At 39.8% G+C, this 24837-nt stretch overlaps 1 protein-coding gene across 1 annotated transcript in view; it reads left to right on the top strand.

Moving 5' to 3' along the window:
- Positions 1-24837, top strand: part of LOC150088209 (poly(ADP-ribose) glycohydrolase-like) — a 325145-nt gene that overhangs the window by 250732 nt on the left and 49576 nt on the right. The window contains exon 15 of the mRNA XM_090370070.1: positions 14058-14136. Within this exon, the coding sequence (XP_090226196.1) occupies positions 14058-14136 (79 nt within the window). The remainder of the gene's footprint in view (positions 1-14057; positions 14137-24837) is intronic.

Raw genomic sequence — 24837 nt, 5'->3', positions numbered from 1 at the left:
TTTATATCCCCTCAGGTGATTAATCTGGGGCAAGCGGAAGAATCCCATCAGAATTCAGCATGCTCAACCCATTCAAAGGCCTTATACACCTCAATCAGATCACCTCGCAGGTGCCTAGTCACCAGACACTATAATTTGCAAATCTTAAGCCTTTCTTCTTAAGAGCAACCCTTTGTTCCATTCACTAATCTTGTTGCCCTTCTCTGTACTCATTCCAGCAGATCTACATCCTTCCTAAAATGAGGCCACACAATACTCAAATTGTGTGGCCTGATCGCCTCCTTATCTCTGCATATCATTGACAAGACACCATGAGCTACTCTTGCAGACGGTCTACACAATTACTCGCAGGCCTTTTTCATTCTCTACCATCCTGAGTGTAGTCTCACACAGTTGATATGTTACTCTGGGGTACTGCTACCCATGTGCAGTGCTTTACATTTGTCAATGTTAAACTTCTTGCCACCTCTCAGCCCATCTGCTCAACGTTTCTAGATCATGTTGCAGTAGCATAGTGTCATTAACAACTTGAGCCTGATATACCTTTGTCAGTATCATTAATAAATATAGAAAACAACAATGGACCGAACGCCGGGGGACTCCACGAAGCGCAGTGTCCATTGATTACCACTCAACTATCCCAGCATTTTGCTCTTAATTACATACTGGTCCAATTTGTACAGTAGTCTTCCATGTACAACAGTATCAAAAGCTTTCCTAACATAGTCATAGGTAAATGTCACTGTGTAAATGAATTTGGCAAATTTACTTTCCCTAACTAATCTTGTTGCTTTTCTCTACATATATTCAAAATGGAGCTTTCAGACCTGTATGCTGTACTCAAGATGTGGCGACCATTGCTTTATACAACAGAAGAACACCCCTTTGTCCTAGCACCCTCAGGTCTATTTCTTTCATCGCTACCTTGAGCGTGGTACCTTTCAGTATGAAACACTGATTTCTCTCACGAACCGCCCTGAACTTGATATGTCTTCATTAGTATCATTACCAAATATTGAAAATGACAGAGTCCAGCACTTGAACACTGTGAGATTCTACTAATAATATTAATCCAAAAGAGTAGTTCCCATCAATAATCACTCTCTGCCGTACTGCTCCTGCAGTTTAGTCTTTCATGTGAAACAGTATCTCAAAAGCTTTGCTGAATGTTTTGCATCCAGTTCCATTAATACAGTAGGCTCTCACTATAACGTTCTTTTACCAGCGTATAGATTGAATTTTTGGCATGTTTAATGAAAACGTTTCATCTGATGTAGTCGATAGCTTGAAAATGAATAGCAAAGCTTCCCACGTTAATTTAATTGCACTATGGTGACTTGTTACATAGTTCCGAGATCAACATTTTAAAAAATTATCAAGTATATTGCTTGTTATATTTGCATTATATGCATTTATCCGAAGTCTAGTCATCACTCGGTACAGTGTTATACATCGTCCGTAACGGACAGTTTATTTGACCATTGTATCATAATTAATGCAACAAAGTTATGTTTTCAAAGATGAATAATGGTGGATAAGAATTAAAAAGAAACAACATCTGGCCTACTAAGGTAAGAAAAAGACTGAATTTGAAAATTAAATATGTTTTGAATCAATTCTATTCAACCACAAGTGGATGTGTGTAATAATTTAGGACCGGCAGGTTCAACTGTGAGAATTAATTTTAGCAGTGGGAAAGACAGCTGTTTCACTGCAAGCAACTAGGCAGACTATTATAATTGAAATGGAGAGACTTCTAAATAATTTTATTGAAGATAATATCCAACGCATAATTCCGTTAAATTAAATATTATTAAAAGAAAAGCGATTAGCCTATATGATGATCTGAAAAAAGCTCACCATTTAAAGCTAGTAAGGGCTGCTAAGATAGATTTAAAATCCAGGGAGAAGCTGAAACTTTCTAAAAATTATTGAAGAATGGTGTTAAACTTCTCAACAAGTTTTTAACATAGATGAAACAGGACTTTTTTGGAAATGAATGCCTGAAAGAAGAAAAAATAAAATATGCCAGGCTTCAAAGCGGCAAAGGATCAGTTGACTTTATTGTTGGGTGGTAATGCTGCGGGGATTTTAAAGTAAACCCCCCCATACCAAACCTGTGCTGTGTAATTGCATTACTTTCAAGATGGCCCTTCATTTTTTCTCTAGAACAGAAGTCAAGCTTGCATTACTAACTTTTTCCCTTTATGGATAGGACAGGCATTTGCATATATATTTAATCTATAGGGACCTCCCCTGGATCTAAGGATGCTGTCATATTATGGCTAAAGGTTTACTTATTCTTTTAATATAATTGGATAGATTCCATCAGCTTTGGGTGCCTTAGTTTCAATAATTTCTATTCCAATTTCCTCTCAGTTATCACATACCTTCCAAATATAAATAGTTATACTTTAGATATAACCATCCATAAATATTTCTCTGCATGTTAATGTAGATGCAAAATATTTATTCAGTTTGTATCCCAGTGAGGCTCACTCTTTCTTTGATTATATTAACACTAGAAGGAAAGAGCTCTTTGCAACCTTGATTCATAATTTATACTTACTGTATGTTTCTGTGTTCCCCTCAACTGATAATGGGTTGATATCAATTATCATCCGATGCATTTTCTTCTCTGTTACTGGTCTCATTTGTCATCCATTTAAATCTAAACCTAGAACAGTATCTCCTAGTTGGTATGAAAGACTTGGTTACTTCTCTGCATGCATTCCATTTAGAATCTGCAGTTGGTCCCATTGAAAAACTATGTAACCTTTGTAGCCATCTTGTGGTTCTTAATTTATGATAAGTTACTGCTAATAATCAGATCAAGAGCTATTGCAACAGAACGTTCCTGTAAGTGACCCATCCATAAATTCCTGTCGACAAAATTTGCAATTTGTGGACCTATAAGCCAAAAATTGAAGAAAATCTTTAGAATTTGGATACAGAAGTTGGCAAAACTGAATCAAAAAATACATGTGTAACAGGTATTACTGCAAGGAAAAAAAATTTATTTAAAAACATTTACATAGTTTTCAACTTTTTGTGGACTTATAATTTGCTCAAAAAAAATTCACTAAACATTTCTTGCAATATGGTCCATAAACCCACTTTCAAAAAAAAAAAAAAAAAAAGTTTGTTTTCTATAAATTTCATATGAACAAAACAGTTCCAACTAAAAATTCAATACAATAAATTATTTTCGGTGTACTACTCATACATAAAATGTATTAGCTTGTAAAAAAACAAAAAGTACATGGGAAAAACATGAGTAATTAATGCATAAAGTGCAGTTTAGCTGGGTTTAAAATTGATCACCTATAATAGTTTTTTTCTTTATCTTTTCAAAAAAAAATTATAAAATACCTATAGTTTTGAAACTTTTCTTTTGTTCTTAATGCAATATGATTATGCAAATAGAATTAACATAACTTGTTAATAACATTTCTATAGATGGCATGGTGATTAAAAGTTGTAAACTGTTAGGGCCATGTTACTTACTTAGTTCTTTACATTCATCCTTTTGTTTTCTGCAAGAAAGAACATTAGCCAAGTCCCATACATTAATCAAAAGGCTATTCCTTCCATTTTATTACTGAAATTTCTGCTTGCTTAATGCTGTTCTGTTATGCAGTTTTAAACACCAAAACTTATCACAGATGTAGGGAAATTTTCTGACAGCTCCTTACTTGAAGTGGTTCATAAGTAATAAAGTGCTGTAAAGCTAAAAACAAAGTTGTCATTGCACTTGATAAATGGAATTTTGATAGCAGAATAACTCAGTATCAGTCTGCTTTGTTGCACATGGAAGACTGCTGCACAAATTGGAGCAGTGTGGCATTGGAGGCAAGTTGCTGCTATGGATAAAGGGGTGGTTGAGGGGGAGAAGACAGAGAGTGGTAATCAATGGACACTGCTCATCGTGGACTAATGTTATTAGTGGAGTCCCTCAGGGTTCAGTATTGGGGCCTTTATTGTTTTCTGTATTTATAAATGATATTGATGATGGTATATCAGGCTTAATGTCCAAGTTTGCAGACGATACGAAGGTTGGCAGGGTTGTCAAGGACACTACTGACACTATGCTGCTGCAACAGGATTTGGAAAGGTTGAGCAGATGGGCTTCGAGGTGGCAAATGAAGTTTAACATTGACAAATGTAAAGTACTACATATGGGAAACAGCAACCCCAGAGCAACGTATCAACTCTGTGGTACTACACTGACAGTGGTAGAGAATGAAAGGGACCTGGGGGTGGTGGTGCAGGCAGATATGAAGTTCTCTGAGCAGTGCAGACGAGCTGCAAGAGTAGCTCATGGTGTATTGTCAATGATATATAGGAATTTTTCTAGCAGGGATAAGGAGGTGATTATTCCCTTGTATAAGGCAATGGTCAGGCCACACCTAGAGTACTGTATACAGGCCTGGAGGCCTCATTTCAGGAAGGATGTAGAGCTGCTGGAACGAGTACAGAGAAGGGCAACTAGATTGGTGAATGGGACAAAGGGGTTCTCTTACGAAGAAAGGCTTAAGTTTTGCAAATTACAGTGTCTGGAAACTAGGCACCAGCGGGGTGATCTGATAGAGGTGTACAAAGCCTTGAATGGTTTGAGCATGCTCAATGCTGATGGGATTCTTCCTCTAGCTCAGAAAAATCACCTGAGAGGGCATAAATTCAAATTGAGGAAAGACAGATGTAGGATAGATGTGCGGAAATTTGCCTTTAGCCAGCGGGTGGTTGGTGGGTGGAACAGACTTCCATCCCTTGTCGTGGAAGTTGATAGCCTAAATAAGTTTAAGGCTCAGCTGGACAGGTATTTCGAACGAACAGAGGGGTGAAGTGGAAGTGGTTATTTTTATTTATTTATGTTACTTTTTTTTTTTTTTTTGGCTGATGCTGCATAAGCTTGCTTTCTTGCATCAAATGCCTCTACTAATGCTAATGCTAATGCTAATACTCAAATATAATGCTCTTTTTTTTTTTAGTTATCTACTCCAGGAAGTAAACACAAGTTATACCTACCATGAGAGATAGGTTCTAAAAAAGTGTGTAAAAGGTATATGCAAAATAATGAGTGATAACTGTTATTCTGAATTTAAGACATGCTTTTTTTTTACCCAAAATTGATCATATCTGTAGCTTTTAAATGGGCCTTAAGGGGGGTGGAGAACATTACTGGATTGTATAGATCTGGTACCAGTATACAGTTCATTGTTATTACAAGTAGAACATACAAAAATTGTAACCTGATGAACCATGTGACTATAATGGTCATAGACAGTGAGATTAATCAATAATGTTACCAGCAACAAATTCAGAATGGGGGAACTAAGAGATACTGTTCAAGGCTTTATATCTAAATGGATATGAACTAATGAGACTCGCAGCAGAGAAGAAAAATGCATGGTATGCATATAAATTATCAAGTGGTACAGAAGTGTACAGTAGGTATAAACTAATGTCCAATCAAGTCACAAAGGAGGTTAGGCAAGCTAAGGCAGATGAAATGTCCTTTGACAAAGGATGCAAAGAAAAAAGTAAACAATTGAAATAGGTATTTTTTGAAGGATGAACTAAACCAGAGGTGGCGAACCTATGGCACATGGAATTCAGAGCATCCCAAAATGGTTGAGTCAACTATTGAACAGTTTTTTCTTCAAGATTTGTGAAGTTCAGAGACAGTGTAAAACCTATTATATATATAAAATGTTTCAGTGGATTGATCTGAATAATTTTGAGATACAATTTATTGGGTTTCAGAGCAACTCAATTTGGAGGCAAAAATTTATCCACCTCAGAGATGAGTTAGAAATATTGATAGGGAATGACAGGATGAGCAAAGAAAACTGCAGAAATGAGGTATTAAAAGTTTGGAATTCCATTTCCTGAAACTTTTGTCTGTTTAAAAAATCTGGCAACAGCATTACTAACAATTTTCTCATCAACATATCCTTGTGAGTCGTTGTTCTCAGTGATGTACTTTGTTTAGTCTAGTCATAGGGATGAAACTAGTGTTACATGCATAGCTCTGAAAGTTACAAAGTATAAGCCTGTAAAGAAACAGGCTTATACTTTGTAATTCAAAATGTTGTCAATGGTGCAGCAAGAGAAGTCTTACTGGTGTTTTATATTGCTTTTGTCAAGTAAAATGTGTATGAGAATACCCAGTTTATATGAAGTGTAATTTGGCCTACAATTAAATTATTATAAGCAAGGTTATTAGTATTCTGTTTTGAAATATGAAGTGTTATAAAAAAAAATTGAATTAGGAAATGGTTTTTAAATAATAACCAAAACATTTTGAAGAAACAATGTATATTATATTTATTTTGAATTTACCTAATTGTTTTACATGGTTTCAACTAAAAAAAACACTTTTTCTTTTTTTTTTTAAATATGATTATAAAGAGTATAATGAATCCTGGGAGGGTTTATAATGTGTAATCTTCAATTTTTTTTGAACCATGTGAGATCTCTTGTCCTCTTTAATAACCATATCTCTGACTTACTCACGGTATTGCAGTTTCTAGCACAGTGGACCTTCAAATGCATTAAGCAGCAGGAATAATATTTCAGCATAACAACCAGTGCATTAAAAGTAGATACTGTAATTTTTGGTGGGGGGGGGGTGATGGTAGTTCAGATAATTGATGTTCTATTGTAGTATTTTAGCCAGATTTGCCACCGCCACCCCTGAACTAAACAAACTATTGGGGGGGGGGGGGGGATCTGGAAGTGTCTCTCTTTTTTTTTTGTATAAGTGTGCTTCTACCTTGCATGTAATTTGATTGGCATTACAGTATTTTTTATACAAACAGATTTGTAGTCCCAGATGGGGCTACACTCCCCCCCGCCATAATAAAAATTAAGTTTGTTTTTCTTTTAACTGCTACATGATTCCAGAAGAGTTTGTTTTAGCTCCTCATTGTTGGGCAGATATTGTTGGGATATCAGAGACGTGGTGTCACACAGATATAAGGGATGCGGAACTGCAATTTGGGGAGTACAACGTCTACAGAAAGGATAGACAGGATAGGAAGGGGGGAGGTGTTATGCTATTATTAAGAAACACATAAAAACCAAGGAAGTGAAGCCAGTCGACATCGCTGGACAGTGCAGTGTGGAGTCAGTTTGGTGTGACATAAACATTGGGAGATCAAAATTGAGAGTAGGAGTGTGCTATAGGCCTAATGACTCTGATGAGTATAATAAGGAACTGTACAGGGAAATAGAGTGGGCCAGTAAATCAGAGTGTCTTATAATGGGAGATTTTAATTTCCCAGATATTGACTGGATTTTGGGGGCTGGTTACTCACACACTAGCAGGGCTTTTGTGGATTTATTGGATGATTGTTTTCTACATCAGCATGTTCGGGAGGCAACTAGAGGGAGTAATACTCTTGATTTGATTATCAGCAGTGATTCTTCATGCATTAAGAATCTGCAGATAAATGAACCACTAGGTGGCAGTGATCACAGTGTGCTGAAGTGGGATTTACTCAAAGAGGTAACTACCATTAGGGGTAAAGGGAAGGGTTATTGCTTCCGTAAAGGCGACTACGATGGACTGAGACAGTATTTAAATTCTATACAGTGGGACCAACTGATGATGTTACCAACAGCAAATTCAAAATGGGAAGCATTCAAAGAACTTATCTTAGAAGCTACTAGGCTTTACATACCAACTAAGAAATATTGTTCAAGGTTTAGGCCAAAATGGATGTCAGATGAACTAATGAGGCATATGGCAGAGAAGAAAAATGCATGGGATACATACAAATTAACACATGACACAGAAGCCTATGATAGATACAAGTTGATATGCAACCAAGTTACAAAGGAGGTTAGGCAGGCGAAGGCAGATTACGAGAAATCCTTGGCAAGGGATGCAAAGAAAAACAGCAAAGAGTTCTTTACTTATGTAAACTCTAGAAGGAAGGGGATGAATCAGATTGGTCCACTTGATATTGATGGGTCAACTGTTGATGATCCTGCTCAGGTAGCTAACAAACTAAATGAATATTTTGCATCGACATTCACACATGAGGAGTTATTCAGCGAGGGGAATGCCAGAGGTGTATTCAACTCTAGCAGTAAGCTACAGAATCTTGAAATAACTGGGAGTAAAGTGGAGGAGAAAACTGTTGAAGATAAACACAAGAAAGGCACACGGGGTGGATGGGATCTATCCATTTATATTAAAGGAGGCAGCAAAGGAAGTAAGCAAACCCTTAGCCATAATTATGAGAGCTTCCTTGGACTCAGGGGAGGTACCCATAGACTGGAAAATGTGCAAATGTGACCCCAATTCACAAAGGAGGATCAAAGGCTGACACAAGTAATTATAGACCTGTGAGCTTAACTTCTGTTCCAGGAAAATTAATGGAGGCACTGGTTAAAGAAGCACTGCAGGATCATTTAGACAAGACTTCAGTTATAGCTCAGACACAGCATGGTTTTGTTAAGGGGAAGTCTTGCCTGACCAACTTGATTGGATACTATGATATGGTTACAAAGGAACTGGATGCAAAGAGTAATTTTGATATCATATATTTAAATCTTATAAAGGCTTTTGATACTGTTGCACATGGAAGACTGCTACATAAATTGGAGCAGTGTGACATTGGAGGCAAATTGCTGCTATGGATAAAGGGGTGGTTGAGGGGGAGAAGACAGAGAGTGGTAATCAATGGACACTGCTCATCGTGGACTGATGTTATTAGTGGAGTCCCTCAGGGCTCAGTGTTGGGTCCATTATTGTTTTCTGTATTTATAAATGATATTGATGATGGTATATCGGGCTTAATGTCCAAGTTTGCAGACGATACAAAGGTTGGCAGGGTTGTCAAGGACACTACTGACACTATGCTGCTGCAACAGGATCTGGAAAGGTTGAGCAGATGGGCCGAGAGGTGGCAAATGAAGTTTAACATTGACAAATGTAAAGTACTACACATGGGAAACAGCAACCCCAGAGCAACGTATCAACTCTGTGGTACAACACTGACAGTGGTAGAGAATGAAAGGGACTTGGGGGTGGTTGTGCAGGCAGATATGAAGTTCTCTGAGCAGTGCAGACGGGCTGCAAGAGTAGCTCATGGAGTATTGTCAATGATATACAGGAATTTTTCCAGCAGGGATAAGGAGGTGATTATTCCATTGTATAAGGCGATGGTCAGGCCACACCTAGAGTACTGTATACAGGTCTGGAGGCCTCATTTCAAGAAGGATGTAGAGCTGCTGGAACGAGTACAGAGAAGGGCAACAAGATTAGTGAATGGAACAAAGGGGTGCTCTTACGAAGAAAGGCTTAAGTTTTGCAAATTACAGTGTCTGGAGACTAGGCACCAGCGAGGTGATCTGATAGAGGTGTATAAAGCCTTGAATGGTTTAAGCATGCTCAATGCTGATGGCATTCTTCCTCTAGCTCAGAAAAATCACCTGAGAGGGCATAAATTCAAATTGAGGAAAGACAGATGTAGGATAGACGTGCGGAAATTTGCCTTTAGCCAGCGCGTGGTTGGTTGGTGGAACAGACTTCCATCCCTTGTGGTGGAGGTTGATAGCCTAAATAAGTTTAAGGCTCAGCTGGAGAGGTATTTTTAACGAACAGAGGGGTGAAGTGGAAGTGGTTTTTTTTTTTTTTTTTTTTTTTTTTGGCTGATGCTGCATAAGCTTGCTTTCTTGCATCAAATGCCTCTACTAATGCTAATGCTCTTCAACTGAACAGCAGTTGCAGGGAAGCTGCAACATACACTGGTGTTCAAAGAAAGTGCATTACCTAGGAATTTCGCATTTCTAACCCTTTTTTGCAGTGGTAGGTTACATTAATGACTAGCATCACAAATAGAAATATAAACAAAAGATATTTATTAATAGTTAAGGCAAAGCTAAGTAATATTTGACAAGTGCTCTTAAAATATTCCAGAATGAGCATTTGCAACCTTTATACAATAATTATGGCTGAAATGTTATCAGAAGCCCTCAATTTGCTTCAGTTTATCATTTTAAATGGAAAACAAAATGAAAAGTTCACCAGGTGCAAACTAATATTTAGTTGAACCACCTCTGGCCCTGATGACAACAGCACACCATCGAGGCATTGACAAGAAAAGAATAGCGAAAGCTTAAAAAACGGTACTCACCTTGAAATTAATATGCGATGGTAATCTTTTTTAAGCTTTCGCTATTCTTTTCTAGTCTGCTAACACGGTACTTGAAGATTTCTAAAAATTTGGCATTGACAAGATCAATTTCTGAAGATAATCAACTGAAAGTTTGTGGTTCCAAACACTAATTATGGTTTCCTGGCCAGCTAAGAGGACTGTTCTTCCAACCATATTTTTTCACTTGTTACAAGTTGAAGCTAAAGTAACTACAGAAGTGTCTACTTACACTTTTCGCCCGATGACAAAGAGCAGAGTCGTCCTAAATGCAGTTACTTGTTATGTTGAAATAGTCTCTAATGGTTGACAGCAATTTGCCTTCCAATATAGCCAGTTATCCATTAGCAATTACGGAACCTTTTATAAACTGCAAGTGACCTACTCCGCGATACGAAATGCACCCCCATATCATTTGGCTGGTATGGAATTTCACAGTATGAATGGTATTCTTCACCACATCTACGGCGAATCATTTGTCTCACATCGGAGCCATGCAGATTTAATTTCTTCTCATCCGAGAAAATAATTGATTTCCACTGCTCGGGAGTCCATTTAGCATGCTCCTTACGCCAAGTTAATGCCTCTTCTTAGGACAGTGGGCTACAAGTCCATTCTCTTTTTAGCTCAGACGAAGAAGCTTTACAGTTTTTAAGGCATAAGCGCTTCAAAATGTGGTCCTAGGTCCTATTTTGGCGTAAAGACTCATTTGAGTCCGGTTCCTTTTTTCCTGTCAGCAGAACCAGTATTCTTGAGTTTGGAAGAAATCTACTCACTATTGACTGATTACAAGACACTCTATAAGCAATAGGACTGGAAGAACATCCTTCCTCACATAAAGCAACAATAGCACTCTTTCTTCCAGGCATCAACTGCACCTCTTGAAGAGTGTGCTTATATAGTATAGCTGAAATTAACAGCTGATGCAATCTGTAAGAAATATTGTCTTGTACAACAATTACAATTTTAATGTGATGCAATTCATTTGAATATAGTGTATTTTGCATATTATAGTGTATATAGTATACTGCAGTATACTATATACACTGATAATTTGCATATTATAGTGTATATACTATATACACTATAATATGCAAATAACACAAAGTAAAATTATACCCCTAAAGGGTGTATAAATTTACTTTATGTTAAATAATTCTTCCCTTTTTAAAAAGACATCAAGAGATTGATTGTTGTTGCTTTCATTAGTGGTGACAAATAATGCAAAAAAAAACAAAAAAAACACCAGTACTTCCCATATTCCCTGTTCATTATCTACACCTACCTTGCATGTAGTCTGAGGAATGCTATCAGCACTGAGCTTACCTCAATCAGATCTGACAAGATCTGTTTGCATCTGCAAATGTTACACCAGCCAGCCCCAAGTGTGTAAAGTATAAGCACAAAAGACCCTTACTTATCTACTTATCTACTTCTGCTTAGTCACTATGTGGCATCACTCCCACAGACCCTGGCTCCAGTGAGTCAGGACAATGACACTTAACGAAAGGCAAAAAAAAAGTTTTGACATTGCTACTACATTTAGTCTTTCATTCTATGACAGACAGTCATTCAGAAATGTACAGAAAGCATAGCTGGAACACCTAAAAAATGTCAAGATATCAAATGACAGCACTTGGTGGGATTCTAATAATACCCTAAATGCATTAAAAGGAGTAATTTTTGAAAAAGGGACCTTATCAACATGTCAGGAAAAGAAGTAAGGTAACTAGAGATGGGACAGTTGTTCTGACCCAAATCACCTACAATCAGACCATACATTCTGAATCCTCTCTATTGCTTCAAATGCAAAAGAAACTGTAAAAGGGAACTATTCTGCCTACTCAACAACTGTTAATGTTGAAAAAGAGTAAAGCATTGTGTCAACTACCACAAGCAGACCCTCCTTTGCATATGAGGGGGGGTATCAAAAAAGTTTGTAGAAATAATATCCCTAGAAAGGTGGAGCTTTAATCCTTTTCAATGTACTCCATGTATTGTAACACATTTCTATATTTAATGCCTTTATCATAGAAGTCCACACTTTTATTCTGAAACCATGATTCCACTTCATTGATGCCTTCCTGAGACGAATCAAAGCAGTGTGCTTCCACGTCTTTAGTCTCTGTATCATACTGGTACACCCAGCATTTGTCACCAACTGATCAAAAAATTTCTCAACCTCCACATTAAATAAATCCCACAGTTGGCAAGAACATTGCTTCTACAACCTTGGAACCTACTGTGTGAAGTCCTTAGAAGTGGCAGACCCATAACTAATTGTCACATGGATGTTGATGGTCTTCCTTCTCCTGGCTCATCAAAGACACTTGTACGACGGCATTAGAACTCCTGTTTCCACTTTATTACAGTGTCATAGGATGGACAATTCTGCCCATATGCAACTTTCATTTCTTCATCAATTTCCTGAGCTTTCTTCCCTTGCAAATGCAGGAACTTGATCACTGCTCGATACTCCACCTCTCGTGTATGATCACCTACAGCAGCGTTTCCCAAACTGGGGGCCATAGACCATATATATATATATGCAGGGTGATTCACTACCAGTGCGACAAACGTGTAGGGGGCACAAAGATGAATCAGAATCACATAGCATTGCAAGGTCCGAAATGCCTCGTCATGTGGTAGAGGACGTTGAACGGGAGGTCGTGTGAACAGCGATCCCGCTGGAAGTCAGCATTTGCGAACCGGTTCCTGAGGCAGTAGGATGGACGAGTATTGAAATGTTGAACTGGCCGACATGTACCTCGCAAATGGAGCTGTGGACTGTAACGGGCGCTCTGCGCTTGCACCAGGAATGCTTCCCGCACAGGCATGCTCCTCATCATACGATTTTGGCACGTGTGCACAGAAGGTTACGTGAGACTAGTTGTTTCACGAGAGCGAACGATGAGGAGAATGTCCTACATCTTGCAGAAGGCAATCCGAGTTAAGAGTACTCAAGCGATAGGCCAACGATTGGGTATTTCCCAATCCACTGTATGGAGGATACTGTCAACAAACCAAATGAGTTCATACCATCTGTAACGCATCCAATCATTGGAGCCTGCGGATTACCCACTCCGGAGGACTTTTTCTACTTGGTTTCTTCAACAGAAACGGTTCGCAAATGCTGACTTCCAGCGGGATCGCTGTTCATGCGGCCTCCCGTTCAACGTCCTCTACCGCATGACGAAGGCATTTCGGACCCTGCAATGCTATGTGATTCCAATTCGTCTTTGTGCCCCCACACCTCCTGCAAGTTTGTCACACTGGTAGTGAATCACCCTGTATACACACATAGGGGTCTGTAGATCTCAGTAGTTTTAGAACCTATGGGAATGAAATCTCACATTAATTATTGAATGTGTAGACAACTTATTAAAAACGGCATCTTCCTACTGATGTTTTATCTAGGTCAGTGTACGAACTTTTTGATACCCCCCCTCGTACTATAGAAACTCAAATTGGGCATGAGAATTAATAATAACACCACTGTCTATTCCACTTGATGTAGAACACTTATCAAGAAAAATTGTGAAATCATAGGGCAAAAACCAACGAAACAAATGGAAACAGGAATGACAAATTAGTACTAGAAGAAAAATTTTGAGAATGCAAAGAGCCCTCCACCTAGGCCAGGGTTGGTGAACCAATGAGGGTATGCAATAAGTTGCATCCATAAATTGTTTCTTGGTACTTGAATATGATAAATTATGCAAGAATCACTAAATTCCAAAATATCCTCTCCTTCCCCCCCCTTGAAAAATTATGAAAAAAAATTTTTTTTTAATTAATCACATACTCTTTAACCAATATCAGCCTCTGAAATGCATGAATATTTTAAAATTACAAAAAATCTTTTTACCTTTCTTTTTAAACATTAAGGTTGTGAACAATATAACCAGTACTCTGGATATGGAGATACATTTGAATGGGCTGGAGACTATAAAGATGAAACTCTCAGGTAAGGAAATCTCAAAATGAACTGTACTTTAAGGGATGAAGATTATTGCATATCAATTTTAAAACTTTGCTGTATTTCAGGCAACATTTTTTTTTAAATTAAGTGTAATCATTAATTAATAACATCATTCTCCTCTAATCAGATGGGTGAACTGCAGATGATATGAAGGTTGGCATGGTTTTTAATGACAGTATGGTACTGCATATGGGTAGCAGTAACCCTAGAGTAGCAGTGCAGACATTCTGCTAGAATAGCTCATGGGATCTTGTCAATGATATGCAGGGATAAGGAGGTGATTATTACTATTAGCTCTGTGGTGCAAGGAAGCCTGAGGCTTATGCTGCACCAAAAAAAAAAAAAAAGAAAGAAAAAAATTCCCAAGTTACCCTGAGAGAGAGAGAGAGAAGTAGAAGGGAATCACCATGAAAGAGAAGAATGATGATATCCAGCTCAGGACCCTGGGCGTGCCAAGCCCATACTCACCCCGTGTAATCCCCTGGTATAAAGCAATGGTCAGGCCACAACTTGAGTACTGCTTACAGGTTTGAAGAGCTACTGGAATGAGATTGTGGAGTGGAACAAAGGGTTGCTCTTACCAAGAAAGGCTTAAGTTCTGCAAATTGCAGCATCTAGAGATTAAGCACCTGCAAGGTGGTCCAGTTGAGGTGTATAATGCCTTGAATGGTTTGAGCAAGCTTAATGCTGATGAGATTCTTCCTCTTGCTCAGATTATGCACCTCGGGGAAAGACATATTAGATGTTTTAGCATTAGTAGAGGCATACAATGCAAGAAAGCAAGCTTATGCAGCATCAGCCAAAAAAAAAAAAAACCCTCCCATTTCGCCTGTCCAGCTGAGCCTTAAATTTATTTAGGCTAACTACCCACTGGCTAAAAGCAAATTTCCACACATCTATTCTACAACCTGTCTTTCCTCAATTTGAATCTATGCCCCCTCAGGTTCTTAATCTGAGGAAGAATCCCATCAGCATTCAGCTTGCTCATCCCATTCAAGGCCTTATACATCTCAATCAGATTACTTAGCAGGTGCTGCAATTTGCAGAACTTAAGCCTTTCTTGGTAAGACCACTCCTTTGCAAACCTCACCAATCTTGTTGCCCTTCTTTGTACTTGTTCTAGCAACTCTGCATCCTTCCTAAAATGAGGCCTCCAGACCTATACACAGTAGTAATCAACTTGTGGCCTGGCCTGACCATTGCCTTGTATAACAGAATAATCACTTCCCTGTTCCTCCTAGTAAAATTCCTATATATCATTGATAAGACTCCATGACCTGCTCATTCCCAGGTCTTTTCCACTTCCCTGAGTGTAATACCACACGGTACATTTCTCTTGGGTTATTGCTACCCATATGCAGTACTTTTGCAGTTGCCACTTCTCAGCCCATTTGCCCAACTTATCTAGATCCAGTTGGAGTAGCATACTGTCATTAACAACCCTGTAAACTTGGAAATTAAGCCTTATATACCTTCATCAATATCATTGATAAATACACAAAATAACAATGGGCCGAACCTTGAGGAACTCCATAGATTACCACTCCCTCTCAACCATCGTAGCAACTTACCCTTAATGCCATACCTCTCCAATTTGTACAGCAGTCTTCCATGTGGAACAGTATCAAAAGCTTTCCTGAAATCCAAGTACAGTCAGTCCTCGTATAGCACGATAGTTGTGTTCCTAGAAACCCTTGTGCAATATAAACAACAGGCCCTATGGGGTTAGGTGCTGACCACACATTTGTAACCAAAATATTACCAAACACAATAAATAATCTTAATAAAATATTGCTACTGCTTTTGCTTCTATCGTAAGCAAACTTGTTTTTTGTTTGATTTTCAGTCCAAACAGATGACAGCCATTCCATCTCTTCCAATTCTTTGTGTTTTAATCTAATGAATTTTAATTACACTTTGAGTTGTTCCTGCTATGAAAGTTGTTTTTATTTTCTCTGCATTCTTTGTAATTCTCGGCGTTGCCTCAAGCACGTGCAATATCACATGGTCTTTCATTTCGCTCAAAGCGTTTCACAATTTCATATTTTTTCTCTATTGACAAAGGCGGACTGGTCATAAGCCTCACCAGGGAAACCCTGTTGGGCCGGAGGTGATTTTGGCCATAAACGCTAGTATGAGGCTACTACAAATTTTCCCAGGTAAGAATTTTTGACCCAGTCCCCCTCTGTTTATCAATATTGCTTTTCTTTTTCTCTCTAAATCTGTAGTGTCTTTACCAGGATGCTTCCTTTTCACACCGTAAGTATTTTACTCATTTTTAGGAAATAAAGCACAATTACAAAATGAGGGGGCACGCTTGATAAACACAAAACAACACCAAAGGCAGAGACACACTATGAACACCTCACTAGCTCACATTTTACTAAAGCACATTTCTGGGTGTTAATCTTCTCTTCATTCCTATAGTGTTATGTTCAGTTGGGGTGATTCCACGTTCAACTGCCATTTCTTGTAAACACAAGAAAAGGCGAATCGTGTATGATCAAATTCGTGTTATACAAGGACTGGCTGTATCTGGTATTGAGTTCCTTTGTGACCACATCATAGTATCCAATCAAATTGGTCAGACAAGACCTCCCTTTAACAAACCCATGCTGTGTCTTGTCTAGATGATCCTGCAATGCTTCTTTAACCAGTGATTTCTTTATTTTCCCAGGGTCTAACAGGTCTGTAGTTACTTGTGTCACCTTTTGAACCCGTTTTGTGAATTGAGGATACATTTGCAGTCCTTCTAAGGAAGCTCTGATAATTATGGCTAGGGGTTTGCTTACTTCCTTTGCTGCCTCCTTTAATATAACTAGATAGATCCCATCCACCCCCAGGTGCCTTCCTTAATGTTTAAATTCTCCAATTTGCTCTCAGTTATTACAAAATCACTTAGCTCGCTGTTAGAGTTTGATAAAGTTCTGGCACTCCCCTCATTGAATAACTCATGTGTGAATGTAGATGCAAAATACTCATTCAGTTTATCAGCTACCTGAGCATGATCATCAATAGTCAACCCAACTATGTTAAGTGGTCCAATCTGATTCATCCCTTTCCTTCTAGAGTTTACATAAGTAAAGAACTCCTTGCTCTTTTTCTTTGCCAAAGATTTCTCGTAATCTGTCTAACCTCCTTTGTGACTTTATTACAGACAAGCTTATATCTGCCATAGGCTTCTGTGTCACCTGATACTTTATATGCATCCCATACATTTTTCTTCTCTGCCATATGTTTCATTAATTCATCTGACATCCATTTAGGCCTAAACCTTGAACAGTATTTCTTAATTGGCATAAAAAACTTACATTAAATCCCTGAAGGCCTCCCATTTAGAATTCACTGTTGGCAACATCAACATTTGATCCCGCTGTACAGAATCTAAAAACTGTCTGAGACCCCTGTAGTCACCTGTATGAAAGAAAAGCCCTTCCCTTTAGCCTTGATGGTAGTTACATCAGTATGTTGTAATCACTGTCACCCAGTGGTTCCTTTATCTGCATATTCTTAATGCATGAATGATCACTGCTGATAATCAGTTCAAGAGTATTACTCCCTCTAGTTGCCGTAGAAAACTATCATCCACAAAAGTCTTGCTGGAGTGCGAGTGACCAAGTTCCAGTCAATATCTGTAAAGTTAAAATTCCCCCATTATAAAACATTCTGATTTACTGGCCCACTCTATTTCTGCACAATTCCTCATTAGGCCTTTAACACACACCTACTCATTTTTCCTTTCCCAGTGCTTATGTCACATCAAACAGACTCAAAATTCCATTGTCCACCAACATCAATTGGATGCACTTCCTTAGATTTTGTTTCTTAACTAACAGCATAATCCTTCCTATCCTTTCTGTACTGCTCATGTCTGTGTGACACCACGTCTCTGATATCCTGACCAGCTCATCAAATTTATTAACTATACTCCTAGCATTGGTTAACATGCACCTGTTTCTACTCTTACTTACCCTAACACAGCTCATTAGCATTAGTAGAGGCATTTGATGCAAGAAAGCAAGCTTATGCAGTATCAGCCAAAAAAAAAAACCCCACTTCCACTTCACCCCTCTGTTCGTTCAAAATACCTGTCCAGCTGAGCCTTAAACTTATTTAGGCTATCAACCTCCACCACAAGGAATGGAAGTCTGTTCCACCAACCAACCACCCGCTGGCCAAAGACAAATTTCTGCACATCTATCTACATCTGTCTTCCCTCAATTTGAATTTATGCCCTCTCAGGTGATTTTTCTGAGCTAGAGGAAGAATCCCATCAGCATTGAGCATGCTCAAACCATTCAAGGCTTTATACACCTCTATCAGATCACCTTGCTGGTGCCTAGTCTCCAGACACTGTAATTTGCAAAACTTAAGCCTTTCTTCGTAAGAGCACCCCTTTGTTCCATTCACTAATCTTGTTGCCCTTCTCTGTACTCGTTCCAGCAGCTCTACATCCTTCTTGAAATGAGGCCTCCAGCCCTGTATACAGTACTCTAGGTGTGGCCTGACCATTGCCTTATACAATGGAATAATCACCTCCTTATCCCTGCTGGAAAAATTCCTGTATATCACTGACAATACTCCATGAGCTACTTTTGCAGCCCGTCTGCACTGCTCAGAGAACTTCATATCTGCCTGCACAACCACCCCCAAGTCCCTTTCATTCTCTACCACTGTCAGTGTAGTACCACAGAGTTGATACGTTGCTCTGGGGTTGCTGTTTCCCATATGTAGTACTTTACATTTGTCAATGTTAAACTTCATTTGCCACCTCTCAGCCCATCTGCTCAGCCTTTCCAGATCCTGTTGCAGCAGCATAGTGTCAGTAGTGTCCTTGACAACCCTGCCTACCTTTGTATCGTCTGCAAACTTCGACATTAAGCTTGATATACCATCATCAATATCATTTATAAATACAGAAAACAATAATGGACTTAACACTGAACCCTGAGGAATAACATTAGTCCACGTTGAGCAGTGTCCATTGATTACCACTCTCTGTCTTCTGCCACTCAACCATCCCCTTATCCATAGCAGCAATTTGCCTCCAATGCCACACTGCTCCAATTTGTGCAGCAGTCTTCCATGTGCAACAGTATCAAAAGCCTTTCTAAGATCCAAGTATATAATATCAAAGTTATTCGCTGCATCCAGTTCCTTTGTGACTGCATCATAGTATCCAATCAAATTGGTCAGTCAGGACTTCCCCTTAACAAAACCATGCTGTGTCCGAGCTATAACTGAAGTCTTGTCTAAATGATCCTGCAGTGCCTCCGTTAATTTTCCTGGAACAGAAGTTAAGCTCACAGGTCTATAATTACTTGTGTCAGCCTTTGATCCTCCTTTGTGAATTGTGGTCACATTTGCACATTTCCAGTCTATGGGTACTGCCCCTGAGTCCAAGGAAGCTCTCATAATTATGGCTAAGGGTTTGCTTACTTCCTTTGCTGCCTCCTTTAATATAACTGGATAGATCCCATCCACCCCGGGTGCCTTTCTTGTGTTTATCTTCAACAGTTTCTCCTCCACTTTACTCCCAGTTATTTCAAGATTCTGTAGCTTACTGCTAGAGTTGAATACACCTCTGGCATTCCCCTTGCTGAATAACTCCTCATGTCTGAATGTCGATGCAAAATATTCATTTAGTTTGTTAGCTACCTGAGCATGATCATCAACAGTTGACCCATCAATATCAAGTGGACCAATCTGATGCATCCCTTGCCAAGGATTTCTTGTGATCTGCCATCGCCTGCCTAACCTCCTTTGTAACTTCGTTGCATATCAACTTGTATCTATCATAGGCTTCTGTGTCATGTGTTAATTTGTAAGTTTCCCATGCATTTTTCTTCTCTGCCATATGTCTCATTAGTTCATCTGACATCCATTTTGGCCTAAACCTTGAACAGTATTTCTTAGTTGGTATGTAAAGCCTAGTAGCTTCCAAGATAAGTTCTTTGAATGCTTCCCCATTTTGAATTTGCTGTTGGTAACATCATCAGCTGGTCCCACTGTATAGAATTTAAATACTGTCTCAGTCCATCGTAGTCGCCTTTACGGAAGCAATAACCCTTCCCTTTACCCCTAATGGTAGTTACCTCTTTGAGTAAATCCCACTTCAGCACACTGTGATCACTGCCACCTAGTGGGTCATTTATCTGCAAATTCTTAATGCATGAAGAATCACTGCTGATAATCAAATCAAGAGTATTACTCCCTCTAGTTGCTTCCCGAACATGCTGATGTAGAAAACAATCATCCAATAAATCCACACAAGCCCTGCTAGTGTGTGAGTAACCAGCCCCCAAATTCCAGTCAATATCTGGGAAATTAAAAATCTCCCATTATAAGACTCTCTGATTTACTGGCCCACTCTATTTCCCTGTACAGTTCCTTATTATACTCATCAGAGTCATTAGGCCTATAGCACACTCCTACTCTCAATTTTGATCTCCCAATGCTTATGTCACACCAAACTGACTCAACACTGCACTGTCCAGCGATGTCGACTGGCTTCACTTCCTTGGTTTTTATGTGTTTCTTAACTAATAGTATAACCCCCCCTTCCTATCCTGTTTATCCTTTCTGTAGATGTACTCCCTAAATTGCAGTTCTGCATCCCTTATATCTGTGTGACACCACGTCTCTGATATCCCAACAATATCTGCCTTTGATGTTTTGAGCAATACCTCAAATTTATTTACTAAACTCCTAGCATTAGTGTACACGCAAGTATACCTGCACCTGTTTCTATTCTTAGCTACCCTAACACAACCCATGTGTTTACTTGTACCGCAATGGTTCCCAGCAGTCTCTGAAATACCATGCATCTTGTTTTTCAGGTTTCTGCTCATTCTAATAGAAGCAGTGCAAGAATCTCTTTCACCTCTGCTAGTGGCTACTGTCAATCTATTGGTCTTTGTCTCCCCCCAAGCTAGCAGTTTTCCGACCCACCTAACACTGCCTCGATAGCATCAGCAAATATTCTTGCACCCTTTCTATTTAAGTGTATCCCATCCCTGTAGAAGCAATCTCTCCTGTTAACAAGTACAGTCCAGGCTGAAAAATTCTACCCCTTGAGCCTTGCACAATCTTTCCAGGGCCGAATTGATCGACAAGGCTCTCATCATATACTCCCTCCTATCGTGTCTGGGCAGAATTGCAGACACTTTCAAATTCAACCCTAATTCTCGGCTTTTGTTCAACAGTGACCTGTACTTGTTAAGTAATTCTGCCGGTCTCCTACTCTTAATATTATTAGTGCCAACGTGTACAACTATATCACCTTTTGTGCCCTTAAAAGATGATATTCGCTCTACAATGTCATCAACCTTTTCCCCTGTTCCACCTATCTTTTTTACAAAGCATGTTCCCTGTTTCCCTGACAATAGAGTCACCAACAACTACTAGTTCCTTCGGGACCAGCGCATTCTGCCTTGGGGGGTTGTCTCTGTGTCACGCGATGCCCACGTTCAAGCTCTGGCGTTGATGTGGGCAGCTGAGAGCTTGATGGGCCCCTCAATTTAGTTTCTTCGAGGGCATCCACCCTGTCCTTCAAGCTCTCATATAGGCCCACAAGAACGCTGAGTTGTTGCCTGATATCGATACACTCCTTGCATCGCGCACACACAAAGACATCCCCCATGGCAATATCATGTCCCGTACCCGATTGTTCTGCAAACATCAAGCAAACAGTACATTTTATAAGGCTGTGAGTCAGAGGACAACTGCCCCCCCTCAGTTCTGCTCTGAGCTACAGCACTCACATTAGCTTGAATTAGTCGTGTAATTACTTGTTCCACTATGACTCCCAGCAGTCCTGGAAATCTCCATTGCCTTGCTTTCCAGGCTACTGGTCATTCTAATAGAAGCAGTGCAAGAATCACTTTTGCCTCTACCTGCAACCACTGTTAGTCTGTGTATCCCACCTAACACTGCCTCTATAGTATCAGCAAATACTCTTGCACCCTTTCTATTCAAGTGTACCCCATCCCTGTAGAAGCAGTCTCTTCTGTCTGCAAGCACAGACCAGGTCTGAATTGATCGACAAGGTTCTCATCATATACTCCCTCCTATTGTGTCTGGGCAGAATTGCAGACACTTTCGCATTCAACCCTAACTCATAACTTTTATTCAACATTGACCTATACTTGTTGAGTAAATCTGCAGACTGCTTACTCTTAATGTCCATGTACAACACTATCACCTTTTGTGCCCTTAAAAGATGATAGCTTAAATAAATTCAAGGAAGTACAAACTTCCAGAGTGAATGAATGGATGAAAAGGTTTTTTGGCTGATGCATCATATGCTTTTACTAATGTTGACTTTATCAACCTTAACAGGCTGTGAATTTGTCTAAGTTAGCTTTTGTGTACTTTTTGTTGTCTCAGTGTAATACTGAGACAACAACTGATTACTTGCTTTGCAGTGTAAAATCTATTCATTTTGTAGCAAACTTAATTTCTTTATTGCTAAATACACCGATGAGCCAAAACATTATGACCAGTGGATCAGGACACAGTATAAAATACAACTGATACTAAGCTCCGTTAATCAGTGTTACTCTTGTTCTTCAGATGGGAAAGGCAGGGGACTTAAGCAAGTTTGACAACTGGGTTAGAGCATATCCAAAACGGCACAGCTGGTGGGGTGCTCATGGTCAGTTGTGGTTAGTACTAACCGAAAGTGGTCTGAGGAGGGAAAACCCACAAACTGCCGGTGAGGTGAGCAAAGGCTCTCCTGGATGGCACGTGGCAACAGAGGGGCAACTGTGGCACAAAAAAGTAAAGTGCAGCCATTATCAACCCACTGCAGGGTGGAAGCCTCCCCAACAATTCATGCTGAGGGAAATGGACCATAATCTGCCACGCTGGTCCAGTGCGGGTTGGCAGATCGACCGTATTCAGCAGGCAGGGGCTTGAACCCCGGTCTACTCAAAGAGCGTGTGCTACTGCACTCCCGCTCCTGCCCACTCGGCTACTGGTATAAACCAGAGATCTGGTTTATACCAGTAGCCGACTGTGGCACAACTCACCGGTAATTACAATGCTGGTGACGGGAGTATTGTGTAACAATACATCGAACCCTGCTGGAAATGGGGCTGCATAGCTGCAGTACACTGAGTGCCCGTGCTAACCATGGTTCACCAGTGACAGCACCTATCAAAACTGGACCTTGAGTGATTGGAAGAAGGTCATCTGGTCTGATGAATCATGTTTCCTGTTGCACCATGTGGACAGCTGGGTACGTGTGCATCATTTACCTGGAGAAGTGTTGGTAATGTCCTGCTGGGATACCCTGTGTCCAGTCATCCATGTGCCGGGCACTCTGATGTCTACCACCTGCCTAAACATCATTGCTGACTAGGTGCAGTCTTTCAGCAGGATAATTTGCCGTGCCACACCGCCCTGATTGTTCGAGACTGGTTCGCAGAACATGAGGAAGACTTCCAGGTAATGCTCTGGCCTCCAAATTCCCCAGACATAAATCCTATCGAGAATCTGTGGTTTGTGTTGGAACAGCAACTCTGCTCTGCGGAGTCTCAACCACGGACCTTACACAAGTTAAAGGATCTGCTGGTTACGTGTTGGTACCAGATACCACAAGACACATTTAGAAATCTTGTAGGGTCCATGACTTGCCAGGTACGAGCTGTTTTGGCTCATCGGTATATACAGCTGTGGTTTTCGCTTTGTAGTAGTAGTGGCATGTGATGCAAGAAAGCAAATGTATGAGCTTATGCAGCATCATTAAAAAAAAAAATCATACCATTCCCTCCAAATGCCTGTCCAGTTCCTCCTTAAATTTATTCAACCTATCAACTTCCACAACGACAGATGGAAGTTTGTTCCAGCAATTAACCACCCGCTGGCTAAAGGCAAATTTCTGCACATCTTTTCTTAATTTGAATTTGTGCCCCCCTTAGGTTCGTAATCTTGAACAAGTGGAAGGATCCCATTAGAATTCAGCGTGCTCAACCCATTCAAGGCCTTATACACCCCAATCAGATCACCGGGCAGGTGCCTAGTCTCCAGCCACTGCAATTTGCAGAACTTAAGCCTCTCTTGGTAATAGGATCCCTTCCCTCACCAATCTTGTTGCCCTTCTCTGTACACGCTCAAGTAAATCTACATCCTTCCTAAAATGAGGCCTCCAGACCTGTATGCAGTACTCAAGGCGTGGCCTGACCATTGCCTTATACAGAGGGACAATCACCTCCTTCTCCCTGCTAGCAAAATTCCTATATATCATTGATAAAACCCCATGACCTGCCCTGGCAGCCTGTCTGCATTGCTCAGAAAACTTCATATCTGACTGCACAATTACTCCCAGGTCTTTTTCATTTTCTACCACCTTAAGTATAGTACCACACAGTCGGTACGTTTCTCTGGGGTTACTTCTACCCATATGCAGTACTTTGCATTTGTCAAGGTTAAACTTCAGTTGCCTCTTCTTAGCCCATCTGCCCAAATTATCTAGATCCTGTTGCAGTAGCACACTGCCATTACTGTCATTAACAACCATGCCAACCTTTGTCAGACAAGACTTTCCCTTAACAAACCCATGCTGTGTCTGAATTATTGCTGCAATCTTGTCTAGATGATCCTGCAATGCATCTTTAACCAGTGACTCCATTATTTTACCCCGAACAGAAGTTAAACTAACTGGTCTGTAATTACTTGTGTCAC

The sequence above is a fragment of the Mastigoproctus giganteus genome, chromosome 3 (genome assembly GCF_048544385.1).
Source record: "Mastigoproctus giganteus isolate SK-2022 chromosome 3, ASM4854438v1, whole genome shotgun sequence".
Classification (NCBI taxonomy): Eukaryota; Metazoa; Arthropoda; class Arachnida; order Uropygi; family Thelyphonidae; genus Mastigoproctus; species Mastigoproctus giganteus.
The sequence above is the reverse complement of the archived record's forward strand: the minus strand, read 5'-3'. Positions and strand labels throughout refer to the sequence as shown.